Source organism: Anarhichas minor, unplaced genomic scaffold, assembly GCF_050575085.1.
Source record: "Anarhichas minor isolate MPS153535 unplaced genomic scaffold, ASM5057508v1 ptg000062l, whole genome shotgun sequence".
Lineage (NCBI taxonomy): Eukaryota > Metazoa > Chordata > Actinopteri > Perciformes > Anarhichadidae > Anarhichas > Anarhichas minor.
Window position 1 is genome coordinate 1,300,218 of NW_027466508.1, and position 19,536 is coordinate 1,319,753.

The 19,536-nt window shown below is 44.9% G+C and overlaps 1 protein-coding gene across 1 annotated transcript in view; it reads left to right on the top strand.

Annotated features, from left to right (window-relative positions):
* nkd1 (NKD inhibitor of WNT signaling pathway 1) overlaps nt 1-19,254 on the top strand; it is a 33,766-nt gene extending 14,512 nt beyond the window's left edge. The window contains exons 4-10 of the mRNA XM_076078070.1: nt 5,988-6,045; nt 10,325-10,425; nt 10,558-10,653; nt 12,395-12,542; nt 13,416-13,497; nt 13,946-14,073; nt 14,575-19,254. Coding sequence (XP_075934185.1) covers nt 5,988-6,045; nt 10,325-10,425; nt 10,558-10,653; nt 12,395-12,542; nt 13,416-13,497; nt 13,946-14,073; nt 14,575-15,104 — 1,143 coding nt within the window. The 3' untranslated portion in view covers nt 15,105-19,254. The remainder of the gene's footprint in view (nt 1-5,987; nt 6,046-10,324; nt 10,426-10,557; nt 10,654-12,394; nt 12,543-13,415; nt 13,498-13,945; nt 14,074-14,574) is intronic.
* The last annotated feature ends 282 nt before the right edge of the window (nt 19,255-19,536 follow it).

A 19,536-nucleotide genomic window follows, 5' to 3' on the forward strand; every position in this document is an offset into this window, starting at 1 on the left:
GCAGACACGAAGCACATATTCCCACATCCACCCTCGTCTCCGTCACTTTGCCTGTCTAGCCCACTTTGCTAAATGGCCTTTTCATGCGTGCGTTTCTCCCCGCTTCATGTCGGCACAGCTGTTCCAAGCGGTGCAGTCCTGAAGGTGTCTTCGTGCGATGCGTTGGGCACAGAGCAGGAGGCACCGAGGCACAGTTCTAATGAGATTTTTCCCGGGTTTTGATGGGGTGCCAGTAGCGCTGCCATTGCTCTAGAGGCCTGCCTCCACTGAGCCCTGGCGCGCGATCAGGCGGAGCTGTCGTTGGCCGCATAAATTGTCAGCTTGTCTGGTGGGTCGCAGAGGCAGACAGCGTAGAGACCGAGAGGCCTTGTGGGACTCTCCCACAATCACATACAAGTACATATTACTTGCACTTAAATGTACACTTTTGCTTTCAAACACACACTCATAGCAGGGAAATGAAATTGGCCCTGTGGGTCCATGTCTGCAGTGCCAGAGTAAAGATGGCGCTAAAGGCAACCAAGTGTGTTCTGTGCCAGCATTCGCTCACTGTCATTTTCGCTTTCTCATCACCATACAATATGGAGCCTGAAATGCAAAATGGCAAATCCTCTGTTCAAACTTGTTTAACCTTATTTTATTCAGGGTGCTGAGCAGAGTGCCGTCTACTTTAGTTCAAGATGCAGCCAATCGATGATGCTATCATCGAGGTTAGCAGCCATGGGACAAGTTGGGTGGTTTAACATTATCCCACTATTTTTAAGAAAATGTAGTGATTCAAACTGCTGACGACATGGAGCTTTTTAAGTCTGTTAGGTTAGCTAACAGCGTTAACAGCAATGTGGCATGTAAATAATGTGGACATAAAGTCAAGGCTTCTTCTTGTTAGTGAGTGACTATACATATTTCTTACCGGGATAGCATTTATTTTAGTCACTGTATCATTTCATGGCCACTCATCAAATCTTTTGGGCTGCATATATTACATTGGCAACACCAAGTTAACCCATAAGGAAGAGGTGTTTGTTTGAACATTATGAATTTTCAATAGTTGGCGTTAGTTAATCACAGGCCTGGAGCATTCCTCTATAATGTTTTAGAGCTGACATCTTCATTAGTAAGGAAAACATACGGAGGGGAGAAGGTTGGTCGCCATTCTTAAAATGACAACTTGTTAAGGTGTTTGTTCAGTAAATAGTATTATTCGTATATATGCTAATCCATCTTTGGTATGTCCAAATTCATTTTCATGAAGTGGGCGTTGATGAGGTTTGCCAAAAAGTTCCAATGGCCAAACCAAACAGGCCTTCAGGTCGGCGAGTAATGCAGACGGGGTGCTGTAATGGGGCAGGCACACTGTTTTCTGTGTTATAGTAATAAATCACTTCATGTGGAGGGGCTTGAACGAGTTTAAAAACACACAGGGGCCGCACAATACCTTGTCCTAAAAGCCATGAAGAAGCTCTGAAGGACCTGGCTGCTGATAAAAGCAGAATGCTTTATCACAGTGGTCTCCACAGAACATTTAACACCATGTCTGGAAAATTGTTTTAGCTGCTCCCAGGTGCAGTAGAAAGATGCTACAGAGACAAGCAGCTGCACATGTGCAAAACTCTGCAACTGTCAATGTACAACGTGATTAACCAGCAATACATTTCAGTCAAATCGTGTTAATTGTATAGCACCAATATTTCATTAATTCATTGTTTAAGCCGTGGTTGAGCCACCCGGGGGGGGGGCTGCTTCTTCTTTGGCCTGAAATGCTCTCCCACAGTGACCTCTGACCCTTGGATTAGCAAAGGTCTCAAGAGAAACACATCAATGACTCGTCGCTGCACCAGAAGCGATTGATGGCTCATTTTGTGGTTACCGTATTGTTATCAATGGTCATTCGCACGTTTGTACCATGCGTGTTAAAAGTTGATGAGACCCGGTTTTCAGATTCACTAAGTGTTTGCAAATGTTGCATCAGTGGAGCCTCGTCTTTCTCATTAGTGCAGGAAGGACTTTGGAGAGGGATGACCAGCATTTCGGTTTTAGCCAAATCTACTTTGAGCTCTTTCATTTCAAATCAGACTGAAGGAAGTGAGTTAAAGCTTTTATCCTCTTTGGCTTAACAAACTGGACTGACGCACTATCTTGTCCAACACCAGCTTTTACATGCAGTTATTATACTGTTAATACTACACTGCTACTTCTGTTGCTTCTTCTTCAGTATATACATCTGTCCTTTTAAAAAAGATGTTCAGTCTGTTTAATATTGTCTTCCAATTTGCTTTTTATGCAGCTTTAAGTTTGGTATATTGAAGAACATTTTACAATATTTGATGCTTTTTCAAAGCAAGATGCTTTGTTACGTTTGTCACCGTGTAGAAAAAGCCCAGTTCGTTTTGGCAAAACATTCTTTCTAACGGGCTTTTGTATATTTTGGTGGAGTCTGTGAGACAAAAGAGATGAAGCTCAAAGGGAGATGGACGATTTAGAACCAGTGTTTGTTACAGCAACAAAACACTAAAAAGGAGATTGCACGGTCATTTAGTAAATCAAAAAAGGTGGAGTGAAGATGTAGCGGAAGAGAAGGGCAGAGGCATCTTAGTAATATGACCAGGAGTCCCGTCAATCCTTCTTAAGTGGGAGTGACAGAACTGTAAAGTGTGTCATTCACGTTACTGCTGGGGTTAAGGAGATTAACCCCTATATCTACAAGATATCTTTCTTTTAGGTCTAAATAGTGTGGCCAGACTTCTGCCATTAAAATCTTCCCTTTCTGGAGCAGGGCAGAGAAATGTGCCTCATTGTTCGTGTGACTAATTGGCTGGTGGGAACGCAGGAAACTCAGAAGCAAACACTCTTTATTTTTAGAACCTACTTGTTATTTTTTTTCTTTTGGCACCGGACAATCATATCAATCACTGCCAAAGCCGGAATCTAAAGGGCTGAGCTCAAAAGTGGTAGTGTCATCGGGTCAGTCGGTCTGGAAGAGCTCTTTAGAGGCCGTATCACAACAGATTGTGAGGATGAGCACGTCCGATCAACCGCCGCCACGGCCATTATCTGGGGAAATGGATGCAGTTCAGAGTTTTATCACCATAGAAGCTGAGAACAAGGACTAGAAATATTCCCTTTAATTTTGATGAAACACATATAGACTTTATACCTGACATAATAATAACTGTAAAGGTTTCTTAATGAGGTTGCGAGGAGAACTGTCAAAAATAATAATCGACATGTCACAGCGCGAAGAAAAATAATGTAAGGAATGATTAGAAATATGGGCTATTGTTCTTTGTCTGTTTCCTCCTAGATCTATACTTTCATGAGAGGAGGAGGAAGTCTGTGTCTGTGTGTGTGTGTGTGTGCGCGTGCGCGCGTGCGTGCGTGCGTGCGCGTGCGAGTTAAGTAAAAAACGGATGGCATATTTTTATTTTTTACACTGACCAGAGCAAATCCCAGAGTAACCCTAGCATGCACTAATAATACGACTCCCATCCATCACCCGGGACAACAACCAATTAGCACATTCCTCTTCCCCCTTTTTCTCATGTTCCTGGTTAACCCCTCAATCATTTTGGATCATTCATCAAAAAGCAGAAAAGTCAAGACACTGTATCTGTGTGTGTGTGTGTGTGTGTGTGTGTGTGTCTTTACGTGTGGGCAATTGAAGCAATGTTGTGATTTAATTGTTCTGTGAGGCTACGTGGAAACAGAGGCCAGTGTTGATGCCACCGCAGTCTGATACTCCATTCAGACCGACCCGGGTCATACCCATGTCTGTGATCTGTGTGGATGGGTCAACACGCTGCAACCAACCCTGCTTCATGTCCATCCTCCTGATGGAGAGGACGAGTGTGTGTATGGACAGAACAGACAACTAATTTAAACTTACAGAAACTTTTGCCTAGTAATTATGTGGTGTCATTCTGAATAATTCTATGGTTGAGCAGTGAAATATGTCTTAACTGTGCTGCAGACTGGAGTCTCTGCTGACAGTGACAACCCATGATTAACCTGTGACAGCTGTCTCATGTCAATGGGTCCAATGCAGGTTGAATTGTTTTTAAGCACACTTGAGGACACATCACTCAACTCTCTAACAACTGAACTGAGACTTGGTATCAGACACTAAAACATCCACCAGTAGAATCAGTGAATATTTACTGTGTAATTAAATTCAACCATATCAAACTTCTACAGTAAATCCTAAGAAAAATAAAATTGTTTCAAACTTATTTTTTTCTATCATTATTCGGCTACACAGTTTACAATAAAAAAAAGTGTGAGGATAGCTAAGCGTCTGATTAGATATGTTTTTATCACTACAAAGAAGGATGAAACCCTACAAATGGAAGACTTGTAGAAGTTGTCATCTTTCATTTATGTCATGGATGAATTGCTCATTGAAATGACACATTAAGATTGACTGTGTTAAACTAAGTGGCTGTGGTCGTTTAGTGGTCCCAAGCATCAATTTAATTGAAGTTAGCCGGCAAAGTGTTTCTCCCTGAGAGTTAATGCGATCACATAAACAATACATCTCTTTATTGTTTACCTAGTCAAAAACACATTGTGCTATTGGGCTTTTGCTTACACCATTTGTCAGTTAAAGCAAAGTTGATATTCTCATTTGCCTGCGTTCTACAGCGACCCTAATGTAACCCTGCAATCACCATAGAAACTACTGATTTCCCCTTCATCATACCAAAGCTGAGCGGGCCACATCAAAACCAGCTCAGGACCAGGGTCGTGAAGCCGGATTGGAACGTGTGTTGACCAATTAATTCATACCAACAACAGATGCAGGTTTATCTCGGGTCCCTGCTTTGGGGCATCAGTCAGTCCTGTGGTTCGCTGTGTTCTCTTCCTGAGCCCACCCACAGCGCTGCAGCCCGGCCGGCACTAGTCTGGGGAGGGTAGGATCACACCATGTGACCTTCTACCTCTCTGGATTACACAGAAATCCCCTCTCACGCTGACACAGCCTCGCCTCTGACACACACACACACGCACACAGCAGCGTGTGTGCAATAAACGCACATGCTCTTGCACTCATATCCAAGGATTGTGTGAAGTTAATTATTTATTATTAAGGTTAATCATCTCCTTTGAGAAGAATCTCTAAGCAGAGTCTGTTAGCAATGTATCTAGATTGATAGATTGACAAATGTTTTTTTGTTGAAAAACGCTGAAATTTACGCCAGGGGCGGGTTGAACGTGTGTGTGTGTGTGTGTGTGTGTGTGTGTGTGTGTGTGTGTGTGTGTGTGTGTGTGTGTGTGTGTGTGTGTGTGTGTGTGTGTGTGTGTGTGTGTGTGTGTGTGTGTGTGTGTGTGTGTGTGTGTGTGTGTGTGTGTGTGTGTGTGTGTGTGTGTGTGTGAGTGAATGAATGCGTTGGACTTTGTGCGAACGGATGTGTGCATGTCTACCCCTGAGTAATGGTTTTTGGGCCAGATGACTGCAATGCTACATGGATACCTGAGCCGGACTTTTCCATAGTGAAGCCCGGGGATCACATGTCCCTCCAGCCTCTGTGGTATGCACTAACAGACAGAGCTGCCAGCAGAGGGGGCGCGGGTGAAAACAGTCCTGTATGAAAACAAGTCTCTCTGAACGCGTCGTTGCAATGATAGCCCGCCACCGAAATAGCCCCACTACCAGCCCTCTTTCTCAGAATCCTGCAGAGCGATTCAGACGCTTCTCTCGTAGTCCCGTTTCTGACTGCCAGTCTCATACTTCAGTCCTGCAATTACCATCCCTCTTAAACATTCCGCTGATGTTTGAGCTCAGAGCACAGTAGTCAAACTTTGTTCGCATATAGATATACAAACACTGTAATTTTGATTCGGGCATCTTCACTGTGCGTTGGAAAGCCGTGCTGTGGATTTGCATCGTTAAAGATGTTTGTTTATATGTGACAGAAATATGATACTTCTCCATTATATGAGTTGAAACAGTGATTTATGTGTCTCGTTCTGTCTATTTCTCTTCCCAGGGTGCCATGGATGAAGCATGTGCAGAGAGGATTGGCGATGAACACTACCGGTTGGAAGGTAAAGGCTACACCAGTTCATTCCACTGATTTCCGTTCCCTTTATTTTGATTTGAATGAAAACCTGCAACAAAAAAAAGCCCCTTTAGGTACTTGTGTGGTTCCTCTTTTACTGCCGTTCCCCTCTGCTCCACACCCATTCTCTAAGCCCCAACAATGTGCTGATGAGGTCCTCTTTACTTTCCCCTCCCGCCTCTCCACCATCTTTCATCCGCCCCTCCCCCAGCGGTGCTCTGCAAAGTGCCTCAATTCCCCTCATGTTTTTCCCCGACGCGATGTGATCCCAGATTAAGAGCTCCGGGAGTAGAAAGTCTCTCCCTCCCATTTAAAGACGGGATCGGACGTGAGGCGGAGGCAGAAACGGAGCGTTGAACGAGGATTTGGAAGGGTGGCAAAAAAAATTCACTTTTATTTCAGCTCTGCTTCACTGGATAATAGACCTAAATAAAGAGAGACAAGAGATAACGCGACTGATAAATGGAGTACGAAATGAGTTGCCGTCATTGGGCTGAGGTTGTCTTCCCTTCAAGACAGATGTTGCTAATTAGATCACACTGCTCTGTTCATTCTCAGCGATTCACAAGACGAAGGCCCAAATCATTTGCTTCAATAAAAACATTCCGGAGATTGTGGGTGGATGTTTCCATAACAGGCGTCAAAAAAATTCAACACATCATGTTTAATTTACAAACTCATTGAGTGTCAGCTAGCGAGGAGAGGCAACTGTCATGTTTGTGGGTGGAGAAATGTCACAATACCAGAACTTTGAAGTGGGCTAAAACGAGGTCTCAGTCAGGGAGAACGGGACACAGTTGTGCTTCCCTACTTTGCAGTGTAGATGAAGTTCAGTGGAGTTGAGTTTATTCACACCAGCAGGCTGTTTTTAAGCTTTACATTGAGGAACATGGTGACATGAGTTTGGATGTTTACTAAATGAGAATTTTGTCTCCCAGAAAAAAATAGGAAATGTTTGATTTACAGCTACTCAGCTAATGAAAAGAATTTGTTAAATAAACGGTTCTTCAGTTTAGTTTGGAATAATGGCCCGAACATTCTGTACCTCAGGCCCACTTGTACCCAAATAAAGACATTTGTGGTGGATTCATGGTGCTCCCTGCACAAACTGCGTTTAGTGCTGTGATCTGATCTATTGTCCACACATGTAACAAGGACAAGTTAGGTAACGATGAGAGAGCGAACGGTGAGAGCAGAGATGATAAGACAACCAACACACATGAAAGCCTTCTTTTCTCTGGCTTTAAGGAAGCACAAAAGAACTTGCCTGCAAAAATTACAAAGGAGGGAAGAAGGGCTCAATGATGAAAGTGTCTTTAGGTTACTTTACATCGTTACTGCCAACATGCAAGAAGAATATCCTACATGGGATTTATATTAAGTTCTTTTAACCTTTTGTTAACACGGGGGAAAGTTTGCTGAAGAAACTCTCCATCAGCACCGTGTTTCACATTAGATTCACACGCGGGCTACCCAGCACAGTCTGGGTGATTCAGTGCCTTGCTAATGAGTACTTCAGTGGTGGCCTCTGCAGGAAGAGACAATGTCACGATCACCTCGAAGGCCATCCCAGAATCCCTTTAGTGCCCAGCACTGAGCTGTCCCAGTGTATGAGGAGGGGGACAGGCCCAGCTCTGTGTAATACAGTAACCTAGCTAAGCTGGGCGTGATTGCTCACAGTGTGTGCGGCAGATCTCCCGAACTGCCCCCGTTTCTGTGTACGAGTGCACGTGTGTGTTGCATGGCTGCTGGACAACAGGCTTGGCTTGGAGGGTGCCTGCCTGGGCTGCCCTCGTCTTGCCCCTCAGATCTGATGTGCAGCCAATCCCCTGGCTCAGCTCCTCTCATAAAGAGCCGGCTTATGTCTGTGGTGGTGGTGGTGGTGGGGGGGTTGTGGGGTGATAGCAGATTACTGTTACTCCTCCCGGCATTTCATTAGCTCCCGAGATAAGCATCTCACCGCCACATTGAGCCTGCTACGGAACAGATTTGCCCTCGCACACAATGTTCCCTTTGAGCACCTCGGATGATCAAACAGCGGGACCCCAAATGCTGCTCCTCTCCAAAAAGTTGGTAAAAGCTCCCTGGGACGATGCCTTTCATTTCTGGCATTTTCCCCTACCCAGGGATGAGACAGGTCCGCTTTGATCTGCTTTGGATCAGGAGGAAAGAAATTGGGCTGTTGTGTCTGCTCCGTTGGCGAGCAAACAAACAGTGTTTCAGATTTGACTTGGCTTAATTAATTAGTGATTCTGTTTTACAGCCGGTCTGATCTTCTTCCAAAAGGTTTGAGAACGGAACTTCAAAGTGTGGCAGAGGAGAGAGCGGAGCAGGGGAGGGTGGAGAGAGAGAGAGAGAGAGAGGGGTGTGGTCTGTGCGGGTTTATGGGTGTGTGTGTGTGTGTGTGTGTGTGTGCGCGCCCCGCAGGACTGTGATTGGATGAGGAGGAGCGGAGCTGATGCTCATGCAAAGCTAAATGACGAGAGGTAAAACATACAGGCTGGCTGGGAAAAGCTTCTACAAAAATAAACATATATGAGGATGAAGCAACTCATAGAGGCTCGCAAAGGAGCCGAAGCGTACGCCGCCCAAAATCTCAGTTACACGCCGTGTGTTTCTGCGGTCTCGTGTGTCAAACAAATGCTGGGTTACAAAGCAGAGAAGGATATCTGGTGGCATCAGGCCTCCATCAGACCGGCATCCAATGCTGAAACTAAAATATGGAACCAGACAGGGACCGTTGTGTTATATTTGTCCACCAGGGCGGGCTACCTTACAATATAGTTCAAATCCCAAAATACACCACCATGAACTGTGGCCACAGAGATTCACGTAATGTTGGATTAGTTTTAATGATTGTCTCACCCTAGAGAGGAACTTGTGCTCACTGATTTCACAACAGAGCAGGGTTGATGATGCAGTCACATCAGTGGCAGACTTTAGACTCGTTGACTTGGTGTTAAAAGGAGTATTATATTTGTCAACGGGACCTTCTCCGTTTGAATCCTGTCTGGGAAATCTGTGCTGTAATAGTACAGTGAATCATTGACTCGTATGGCATAGTCAATGTTGTCAGACTCCACACAGGTGGATCTGGCCATCAGTTTAAGTGCATATGACAGATAGGTTCTCCCGCTGGACTTTCTGCCTTTACTGTATCCGCCTTTACTGTATGTCTGGATGGTAATTTACGGTGAATGTCAATCCGTAAAGTGATGAGCTCCCATGGGTCTCCCATGGGCCTTTTCATGTTCACATGCTGTTTCCGATCCACCGTTTATATCCGAATATTCTATCATGTTTAAGACATGTTATGTCATTCAGTTTCATGTTCGACACCCCCGCTCAGTGTGAACCTCTTGGGGTTAAATATATAACGTAGCTAAGAGCTTAAAAACCGTTACTGCATGTGTGGAGGAGCTTTTGCCATTGGAGAATTCATTCTGTCTCAGTTTTTTTGTTTCTGTTGGACTGACATCTTGGATTTCAGTTCCAGTCTTGACATCAGTGTTTTTTGCTTCAGCATCACTTTGGCTCTCTGGAATGATGCAATAATGATCCTGCTACCTGACACGAAACCGTTCAACTTAAGGGGCGTGTCAACATAAAGATCAATTTAGGTAAATTAAGAAGAGCACGTTTTGATTGTGAGTGCCAAACTGTGCTGAGTATTGAGTATTAGCAGAAATACCATAAATACACCCTACTAGCTCAGTGCATTTGCACGGCCAAACTAAATTTAACATTTAATATTGGTGATACTCTGTATGCATTACTTATGCTAAACACAACAGAGCCTGTGCTGCCTTTAGAAAATACTTTGTACTATACTTAACTAGCATACAGAATATTTTTTTATAAATATTACAATTTCAGAATACAAGCAGTGAGACAAAAACGGAGGAGTTTGGCTGTGTAGGTTTATTTCCAACCAGGAGCACTTGAATATGCGACACATCTTAATTGCGGCTGCCAAACTCGGAAGTAGGAGCTTACAAGGAACACTTGAAGGCGACGACATATCCTCAGGTTATGACTGCACCCGACGTTTCCATCCTCAGGCTCTCTCTTTTATCTTTGCGTATGTGTGTGTGTCTCTCTGTGTGTGTGTGTGTGTGTGTGTGTGTGTGTGTGTGTGTGTGTGTGTGTGTGTGTGTGTGTGTGTGTGTGTCTCTCTGTGTGTGTGTGTGTGTGTGTGTGTGTGTGTGTGTGTGTGTGTGTGTGTGTGTGTGTGTGTGTGTGTGTGTGTGTGTGTGTGACTGCAGTGGCTTTACCCCCAGAGAAGACAGACAGCTGCTGTGTGGAGAAGATGCAGGAGAGGGACAGCCAATCTCCCGCAGGGCCACAGAAACAGCTCCAGTTTGAAGTGAGTGTCAACACCGAACGGGACGTTTATTACCTCCCCTCTGGATGAAACTAGGGCAGTGGCAGCACACACTAACACACACGCATGTACACGCCGGATGATACTGATAGTTCAGTGCTGCTCTGTTTTCAGGAGTTGGAGTGTGCCGTCTCCGTGGAGGAGGACAACCGACAGGAGTGGACCTTCACCCTCTACGACTTTGACAACAATGGCAAAGTCACCAGAGAGGTAATCATCTTTATTTACCTGGAAGAAAAAAGCTTGTGAATGAATGAATCAACTCATAAATAGATGTCATCAACAAAGAATACCTCCAACACCATGCAGTAGCTGTAGTAAGAATTCCTTTAACAATTATTGAACTGTTTGTGTTAATCACGTAAAATGAGGCATTTAAGACATGACATTATGTAAATTATATGGCTTTAACAAAAATGAAACAATATGAATAAAACATGTCTGAAGATGCAGATTTTCTGACTTCTGGTCAGCAGCTCACCTCTACAAAAGGACCCCCTTTTGGGTATAAGAGTGAATCAATAACTTCCCTGTAAATCTTAAATGTTCCTCTATTCTGGTATCGCCACACCCCAAAAAGAACAGGAGGATATAAGTCACAAGCCTCAAACCCAATCTCACTGCTGAGAACCAAATCCAGCGACGTGTGCATGTTTCCGCTCCTGCGAGGTACCTTGTGGCTTGCGTCTGCCTGGTGCAGATCTGAGAGAACATCCAGAAAGGCCCGTGTTTTTTGAGAACGACTTGAAACGGCGCAAAGAGACTTGAGCTGTCCTCAGTGCGGTTGGCTGTGCAGTTTTTTTGGCATTGCCTGTGGCTCCATGGCTCATGAGACGGCAGACGGCGGTTGGAAGGGGGAAAGAAAACCTTTCTTCTGCAACTTTTTTTTTTTTTTATTCCTTCACTCAAATAAAAAAAGAGAAGGAAACCAAAAATGACACAGGAAGCTTTTATTTTATTTCATTTAACTTTTTTTCTTACAGTGCGTCTATGTCTGAAACCAGTATGTGGAACCGGTCCCTGAAGAATTCATAGTAGTCCTTTTTCTTATGATTCAAAGAGCTATAGTGAGTGAAAATGATGCCGTTTGAGTCTTTGTGTGGCGTCGGCTTAATTCTCAGCAGTTCTGTCAAAGGTGCTCTTATGGTGAAACTGTGTTACCATCTAAAGTAAAACACTAATGAGATTTGAGATACTGTATGAGTCACTCCATTTCACATCACTGCCATGTGGCATTTTTAAAAGACAATTAAGATTCTGGTTTGCTATGAAAAGATCCAGCGCACTTGCTAGCACCCAAAAAGGGTGTCATTATCTCAGTATGGTGCACAAAAACACTCACCAGTGCAAAAAATATAGCTTCTAAACAGCCACAAGAGACTGCATTACTTTATGTGCAAATGAAGCTGTCCAAATATGGCCGGTTACCTCTTTCTCAAATCAGCGTGGCATCACTTTTTAAATGCGAATGTGTAAACAGGAGTTGCTCGCTATGCAAATGTAATTTCAGTCATTTAAGAGACACTGAGGAATTAACTAGAGAAAGTGTAGCGCTCACATCAGGCCTGACATCTCAGTCAGCCTCTTCTGGTACCGCCAAGACGTCTCTTTTCATGAATTCATAACTTGTCTTTACGCCGTGTCTGATGGCTTCAACTTGGAAAGCTGAGTGAGCTCCTCTGTTCTCTGTTCACAGAGTCACTTCTTTAAATTCCCAGCTAGCATGACACTTATGATACAGAGTTGTAATGCACAAAGCTACAGAATATTGAATCCAAACAGTATAGTGATAGAAATAGTCTCCTGCGTGCCCTATTTTCTTGGTTTTCTTTTAAAATATCCACCTACGTCAGATTAATACTCGATTAAATGATTCTCATCTCTCTTAAATGGATGCCGTGTATCAAAAAGAAACCATTTTAAAATCTCCTCCACCTCTTCTGCCCTGCAGGACATCACCAGCCTGCTCCACACCATCTATGAGGTCGTGGACACCTCCGTCAACCATTCTCCCAGCAGCAGCAAGACTTTGCGGGTCAAGCTGTCGGTGGCTCCCGACTCCAGCCAGCGGTGGAGGAGCTGTACGCAGGGCGCGGCAGGTAAAGCTCGCATTAACACAGTGGGCGGGGGAGGAAGGCGGGGGGGGGGGGGGGGGGTGAAGAGAGGGCGTTTCGGGGTCCCCCTTGTGTTGCCTGCTGTCAGCTCACCCAGAGACGTGTTTGTTGTCATGCAGAAAGGCGGCTGCTTCAGGCCTGTCAGAGCTTTGTTCCTCGCAGTCTCTGCGTCGCTCCATCTCTCCCACTCAATGGGGTTCATTTTTAATGATGGGGGGAGTGACAGAGCTAAGAGAGGGCCCCCTCCCTCAGCGCCTTCAAATACTCTGAAAGAAACCTTAAGAGATGTGCGGAGTCCTTTTGATAACCGCAGCCATTTTTCTTTTCTCCAAAGTTCCCTCTTTTCCTCTCTTCTCCCCTCTCTCCCCCCCCCCCCCCTTCCTCAGAGCTGCCGGGAAAATATAGCTACGTTAAACTTAACTTTTCTCACTGACGACTTGGTAAACAAGTAGTCAGGGAAAAATATCTCAAAAAGTATATATTCCTGTGTGTTTGCGTCCTATTATTTCGGCTATAAATATCCGTCAAGAGATTCAAACAGAGCAAGCTTTGAAAATATCGTCGGTTGCCTTCATGCTAATTTGAAACTGCATCAGATCTCGGGTCCTTAATAAACAATTTCTGAAGTCTGCGTGTTTTATTTTTTTCATTCCATTCCTTATAAGAGGCCGGGAGTTGAAAATAGAATAAATGAAGCATTGTTGTTTTCCTTTTCTATAGATCTTCAAAGTAAAACCCCAAAACAAAGGTTGCTTTCTTCTGAGGCTTGTGTGACTGTTGTCATGTGTGTGTGTTTGTGTGTGTGTGGCGGCTCTGTGCAGCTCTCTTTGATAATAGCCTTGTGTCTTTCATACACAGACATGTCCCACCCCAGGGAGAAAAACGACAAGTGCATAGAAGACCCCAAGAGTGCAGACAAGAAGACTCGAGCACTCCTAAGGTAAAACCCCACCTCCCCGCAACAAGTCTCTATTGTTGAAGCTCGTGGTGTCTATAAGAAGAATATGAAATCCTTTTTTTCCTTCTATCACTGATTATAACATTTACTTTTTAACATAAAAAAATTTGTCTTGGGGCAGTGGTTGAAGGATTCACACTTGGGAGCTGCAATAGTTTCCTACTCTTTAATTAGTTTTTCCCAAATGCACCTCCACTGTTAACCTCTCCTCAGTACAGTGGGGGAGACGCTGCCCTCTCACTGTACTTTTCAAATCCTCCCAGTTGAGGTTTAAACCTGTGGTTTTCCAGTCACAATCTCACTTCTCTAACAATTACTGTGCCCCTGCCTGATCATAAGGAACACTCGTTTTACTTTCTCCAAACACCACCACACTGAGCCTCTCCGTCCCAAACTGCTACCTAATGAGAGGTGCCGCTTGTGTCCACAGGCGCCACCACAGTGACCACCACACCCAGCCTGGCTGCCAGCGCCACTGCGTGGATGAGAACCTGGAACGCAGGAACCACTACTTGGACCTGGCAGGCATCGAAAACTACACATCCCGCTTCGGAGCCGGTGAGTGGACCGGGGCCAGGGCTTTAGAGGGGGAGAGGGGGAGAGGGGAGGGAGAAACGCAGGCCGTGGCCCTTTGAAGCTGCATCCAGGGGCCCTCATTACTGCGGCACCTGCTCAGAGCCATTAGGTGGAACTACCAGCCAGTACAAACATGGGCTCAGGCAAGCACAATACATCAAGTGTTCAAGGCTAAAGCACATCAACATAAAGGGCTGTTGTGAAGGGAAATATTAGGTCTAAAAAGCAGCAGCCTTGATCTGACGGTCAGTGATGACAAGTGATTATTTTAATGTTGGTCCTGTTAGAAAAGTGCTAACAGAGATCTGCTCTCTGTCACATTGACTCAGGGTTATCCGCGTGAAGAAAGAACCTGAAGTAAAGCTGCCAGAATATTATTGTGGAGTATTGAGTGCATTTTGACAAGTTCTGTGACAGAATTGTTGTTGTTCCTTATTTATTCTGCTTTCTCAGTTAAAATAATTACCTGTGTCCCCCTCACAGCGCCCACCCCAGAGCCGACGAAAGCAGAGCCTCAGACCCGCTCATCCAACCAGACTCGTTCTCGCTCCCACGAACCAGAAAACGGCCACTCCCATTCCCACCACCGCCGCCTACAGACTGTTGTGGACACCGTTGCTCCCGTCAGCCTCCACCCGGCCCGCACGCGAGGCCAAGACTCAGGGAAACACGCCCTCCGCTCTCCTAAGACCCACAGCCGCACACCTCCTGCGCAGATCGGTGGCAGGGTGATGCGAAGCCGGGGTGTCCCTCCTCCCACGGCGCTACCCAGCCAGACCCCGCCTCACCAGTCCACAGCCCCCTACCGCAAGCACAAGCAGCGGTCCAAGGAAAGCCAGGGCTACAGGGCCTTAGGCTCTCTGGCTCCGGGACCCGTGGTGGAGAAGGAGCAGGTGAGGGACCTGCCCAGTGTGCTGCTGTACAAGGAGGGGCTGGCACAAATGGTGCAGCGGCATGAGCATCACCACCACCATGAACACCATCACCACTACCACCACTTTTACCAGTCCTGAATTTCCGCCCTGCGTGGGACAGCTCGGCTCTTCTAACGTCCCACAAAACCCAAGCAGGCCGGCAGACACCGACTGCAGTGAGCTTTCTTCGTCAGCCGCCAGGCCACTCTACATTGTGCAGTACTGCAGTGCCTTTGTAGTTGACACGGGACGTGGGTAGGAGAGGAGGATCATGGGAGGGGTGTCCCAGTGCTGAGAGGTTATTAATCAGTGTTATAAAGGGGTTGGTCGTACATACAAAAGCTGGGGTATGCAGCAGGACAGTTATTTAGGACCACAGCAGGACTGAGGATCACGGCGGGGGCCAGAGAGGAGGCACAGAGGGACAATTTGATAAACAACCTTGAAGATGTAATCCTCTCCCTGGTGAACTCTGCAGCTCTAAACCAGCACCACAACCCTTCCAGACCCAAAAGGTTTTTAAGGAAAAAGGAAGCACGAGAGGAAGAAAGACTGTGATGTAAAGATGAAAATATATGAAAGAATACAGGTGATAGGAGAGCCGGGCATAGTGTGTGTGTGTGTGTGTGTGTGTGTGTGTGTGTGTGTGTGTGTGTGTGTGTGTGTGTGTGTGTGTGTGTGTGTGTGTGTGTGTGTGTGTGTGTGTGTGTGTGTGTGTGTGTGTGTGTGTGTGTGTGTGTGTGTGTGTGTGTGAGTGTCACGACACTGGTGTCTGTTGAAAACCACTCGAAGTGCACTCATGGGTGCGTGAGTATTTAAAGCAGGCTGTTAGGCAGGTTTTTTGAAGACGAAAATGAAGATTCTGATTCAAGTACGCAATGCCACGTAAGCAAAAATGGGAAGGAAAAATGTTGAAATGTTATAAAGGAAAAAAGAACAGAGATCCCAAATCCGCTGCTACCTCTAATTTTATCCTAATTGTTAATGATGATGATGTTATGGTGACTAAGACCTCAGAGGTTATTTTCAAATTACTTAGAAACTTTTTTGAAAGAAAAGAAATGGTGTCATAATCTGCAGTAAGTGTCAAAAAGCTCCTTTCTTGTATTGACTAACATTGACTGTACATAAGGTATATATTGTTATCAATTTTATAAGCTTTATTGATAATGTGATATCTTTGTATTCCCTATCCGAAGCTTTTATGTTCGTTTTCCTTTACAACTGCTTTTTATAAGACCACTCTGAGCCCCATGTTGACTAGAACATGTACAACAGTCTCACCCTGTGACTCGATACGTAAGTGTGATCCGGTGCTTGTGCCTGAGTGACTAAAATCCCAACTCTCAGCAGTGCTGTTCAGGCGCTGGACCTCACACCACGTAGTGTTTTACAGAACGCATGCTGATCTCATTGAAACATATACAAACTTCATGCTGTTCATGTCGTGCATTCAGTGCTTGTGTGTGGGTTCTGCATAAAGGTGATTTAGAAACTGAAAACATCTGGAAGAATTACAGAACATTTCTCAAAAGTGGCCGTGTAGGTTTCGCTTTAACGCCAGTCAGACAAAAGCTCTCTGTTTTATTTGAAAGTCCAGAATCACATGATCTCAGTCCCATGCTACTCTAGACATGAGATGGTGTGATCATGACATCAGTGCAATAGTCAGTTCTGGTTCAGGTCTTATTATTTTTTTAATGCAAGCCAGTTAGAGGTTGGTGTATTCATTCATCAGTATGAAGTTTGACCTTTACGGTATTTTGTTTGTTATTTATGCAGGGAATATATTTAGCTGAGCATGCATGTGATTTTTCACCCCTGCCTCGCTTCAGATCAGAGCAGTTACACGTATTCACACCGTGGAGTTGCCCAGCACACCGTTTTTCTGTTTCCTGACTTTCAGGGTAGCACTCTCCCTGACTCTGGGTCGCCCAGCCCTCGGCCTGGCCACAGGGGGTCACACGGCTGCTCCCGCTGTTTCCATGGCATCTTCCTGTCCCCCAGCTGTCAGCAGGTCTTTCACTGTACCGCCATGTGGCCTCAGCGCTCAGCCAACAAGGCTCTGTTTGTGGCGCGGCGGGGCGAGGGCTCTTTCAGCTGTCTCATTCCTCTGGTGCTGGATAACACTGAGCCCGGCCACCAGTCTCCACTAGACCCATAACTCACCACTGTTGCTCTCCAGCCAGCACCGGGGACCGTCTCTTCCATCCCATGATGCTCTGTCATGAAACAAGTAAATACAGATGTTTCTGCCAGCAACACGTGAGGCAGTGAACTGAGATCACCTTGTTGGTTCTCCAGGATAGCGGTTCACTGTTTCCTCCCCCTTGTTCTTCATGAGCACACGTGTTCTTTTTAGCACATCCCAGCATCACATTTAGAAACGACCTGCCCTCATGCCTCTGTAGTCTTTTGTTAGGGCTTAAATGCCTCATCCATACAGAGAAAATGAGATAGTGATGGATTATGCTCACCTGACCCCAAGGCCCACTAGCCTTCAAACTATATCCACCATGTTTGATTGTGTTAGTCTGCCTTAAGCGCGTGCATGTGTTTGCGATGAGCAAGAATGCAGTGAATGCCAGTCTTGCCCTCAGCCCTGCGGTGTCCTGTCACAGCTGCAGGCCGTCCTTAAACGGAGGCACCAGTCAGTCGGGTTCTCCCATGGGACCCGGCGGTGGTAATCACAGCTATGCTCCATACCTCAGCTTCCTCACCTCACACTGCTGTTTGCTGGACAACATACAACTGTAACCCCTTTGTCAATGGTTTCCCCCCCTCAGCCTGAAACAGTGTCGATAGCGGCGTGACTCTCCAGATGTAGGTAGTGTGGAAACGGTCGTCTGACTGCGTGAACGGATAGCACGCAGGCAACCGTTCCTCCTGCAGGGTGGTCCGATTCGACACGATGAGCGAGGGCTTCTGAAGGAATTTGGGTGAAAGGCTCGGTCAGACCCTCAGCCAGGTTGCAATTTCTAAACTTCTTTCACCCCGAGAGAGTTTTACTGAACAGACGGGAACTCCTTTCTTTAAATGCCTCGCTTCACATTCGTACAATTACATGAACTCACATCAGAAAGCTGGCCACTACAAACACACTTCCACACCGCAGTCTTCAAAGCAGCATCACTGGAGCAACCGGGGGTGATATGCCTTGCTCAAGAGCACCTCTAAAGTATTTGGTGAGAGTTGGGAAAGCAGGTTTTTTTTTTCTCGGTTTTGTCACACAGACTTCCTTTTGAAACCTTTTCAATCTTCAGGCAACCTCTGTCAAAACCCCTCTTCTGACTTTTTCCATAACAATATATCTATATTTGGAATCCGAATAATATTGTTTTCAGTCATCAGCTATCTAAATCCACCTGAATGTTGTTTTGTTCTTTAATTATATATATTTTTTTGTTTTGTTTTAAATTGTCAGCGCCACTTTTCGGAACAAATGTTTTCAAACCATGTCACACAAACTTCAGCATCCACCCGCCTCTGTCCTGTTCTATAACATCGTCAGTATTCAGAGCCACCCCTCCATATTATTATAATATGTGTTGCACCACTAATTAGCTTTTTAACATTCATGTATCAACATTTTTTTTAAACTGATGTATATAGCGGACTGCAGAAATGATAAACCAGCAGCATGTAGAAAGAAAATAAGGCTTATTTATAATTAAAAAACTGTTAATCTATTTCACTCGCCTACTGTCAGCTAGTACTACAATACCCACCAGACTTAGCAGGGAGGAGGAGTTATCTGTCCGTCTCTCTCTCTCTCTACATGCAGACACACTTTCACTTGGTGTTTGTTGTAAAAGAAAGTTGTTTAGCACTAGCTGCTTCTCTCCCTTTTCCCTCCCTCCTAATGTTTTTTCATGACTTTGTTTAGTTTATATAGATTGTATTTGATTAATTGCTTTATTTATTTGATAGCAGATCTGTGCCAAGGGGGAAAAAATAACTTTTATTAAAGTATGACCCTGTTCCTTATAAACTCGCTGACTTGTGGGGTCACTCTATTTTATTTCTATTGTCGGTGTCGGTTTTATTGTGTAAATCTGCACAGTACATGTATATTTACAATAATTTATATGCCTTCAAAATATACCAGTTAAACATATTAGCATGTCATCTACTGTATTTGTGCTAAAACAACATTTGCATTGTTTTATAAAAAACAAATCTACCAAGTGGATCTTTTTTTGGGAAATAAACATATTTGCTTTCCTGTTGAGAGTTAAATGAAAAGATCGATCAGCCTTCATACAGTCTTTTATTTTTCTTCATCCAGAGCGGAAACGGCTTGTTGCAATGTTGGGGGGGTTTTCAGGTCAGATGTCCTTAGATGAAACTAGTGAGAACCTTTTTTTAAAGACATTCTCGTGATCTTTGCTTTATCAATTTATGTTGACGCATTCATCAGATATCGTCTATTTGTAATTTCTTACAAAAGATAAACTATATGGGGCCAACCGTCCATTCGTATCTATATCTATCCTCTGCAGGATCCACAAAGCACCTTTCACGAACTATA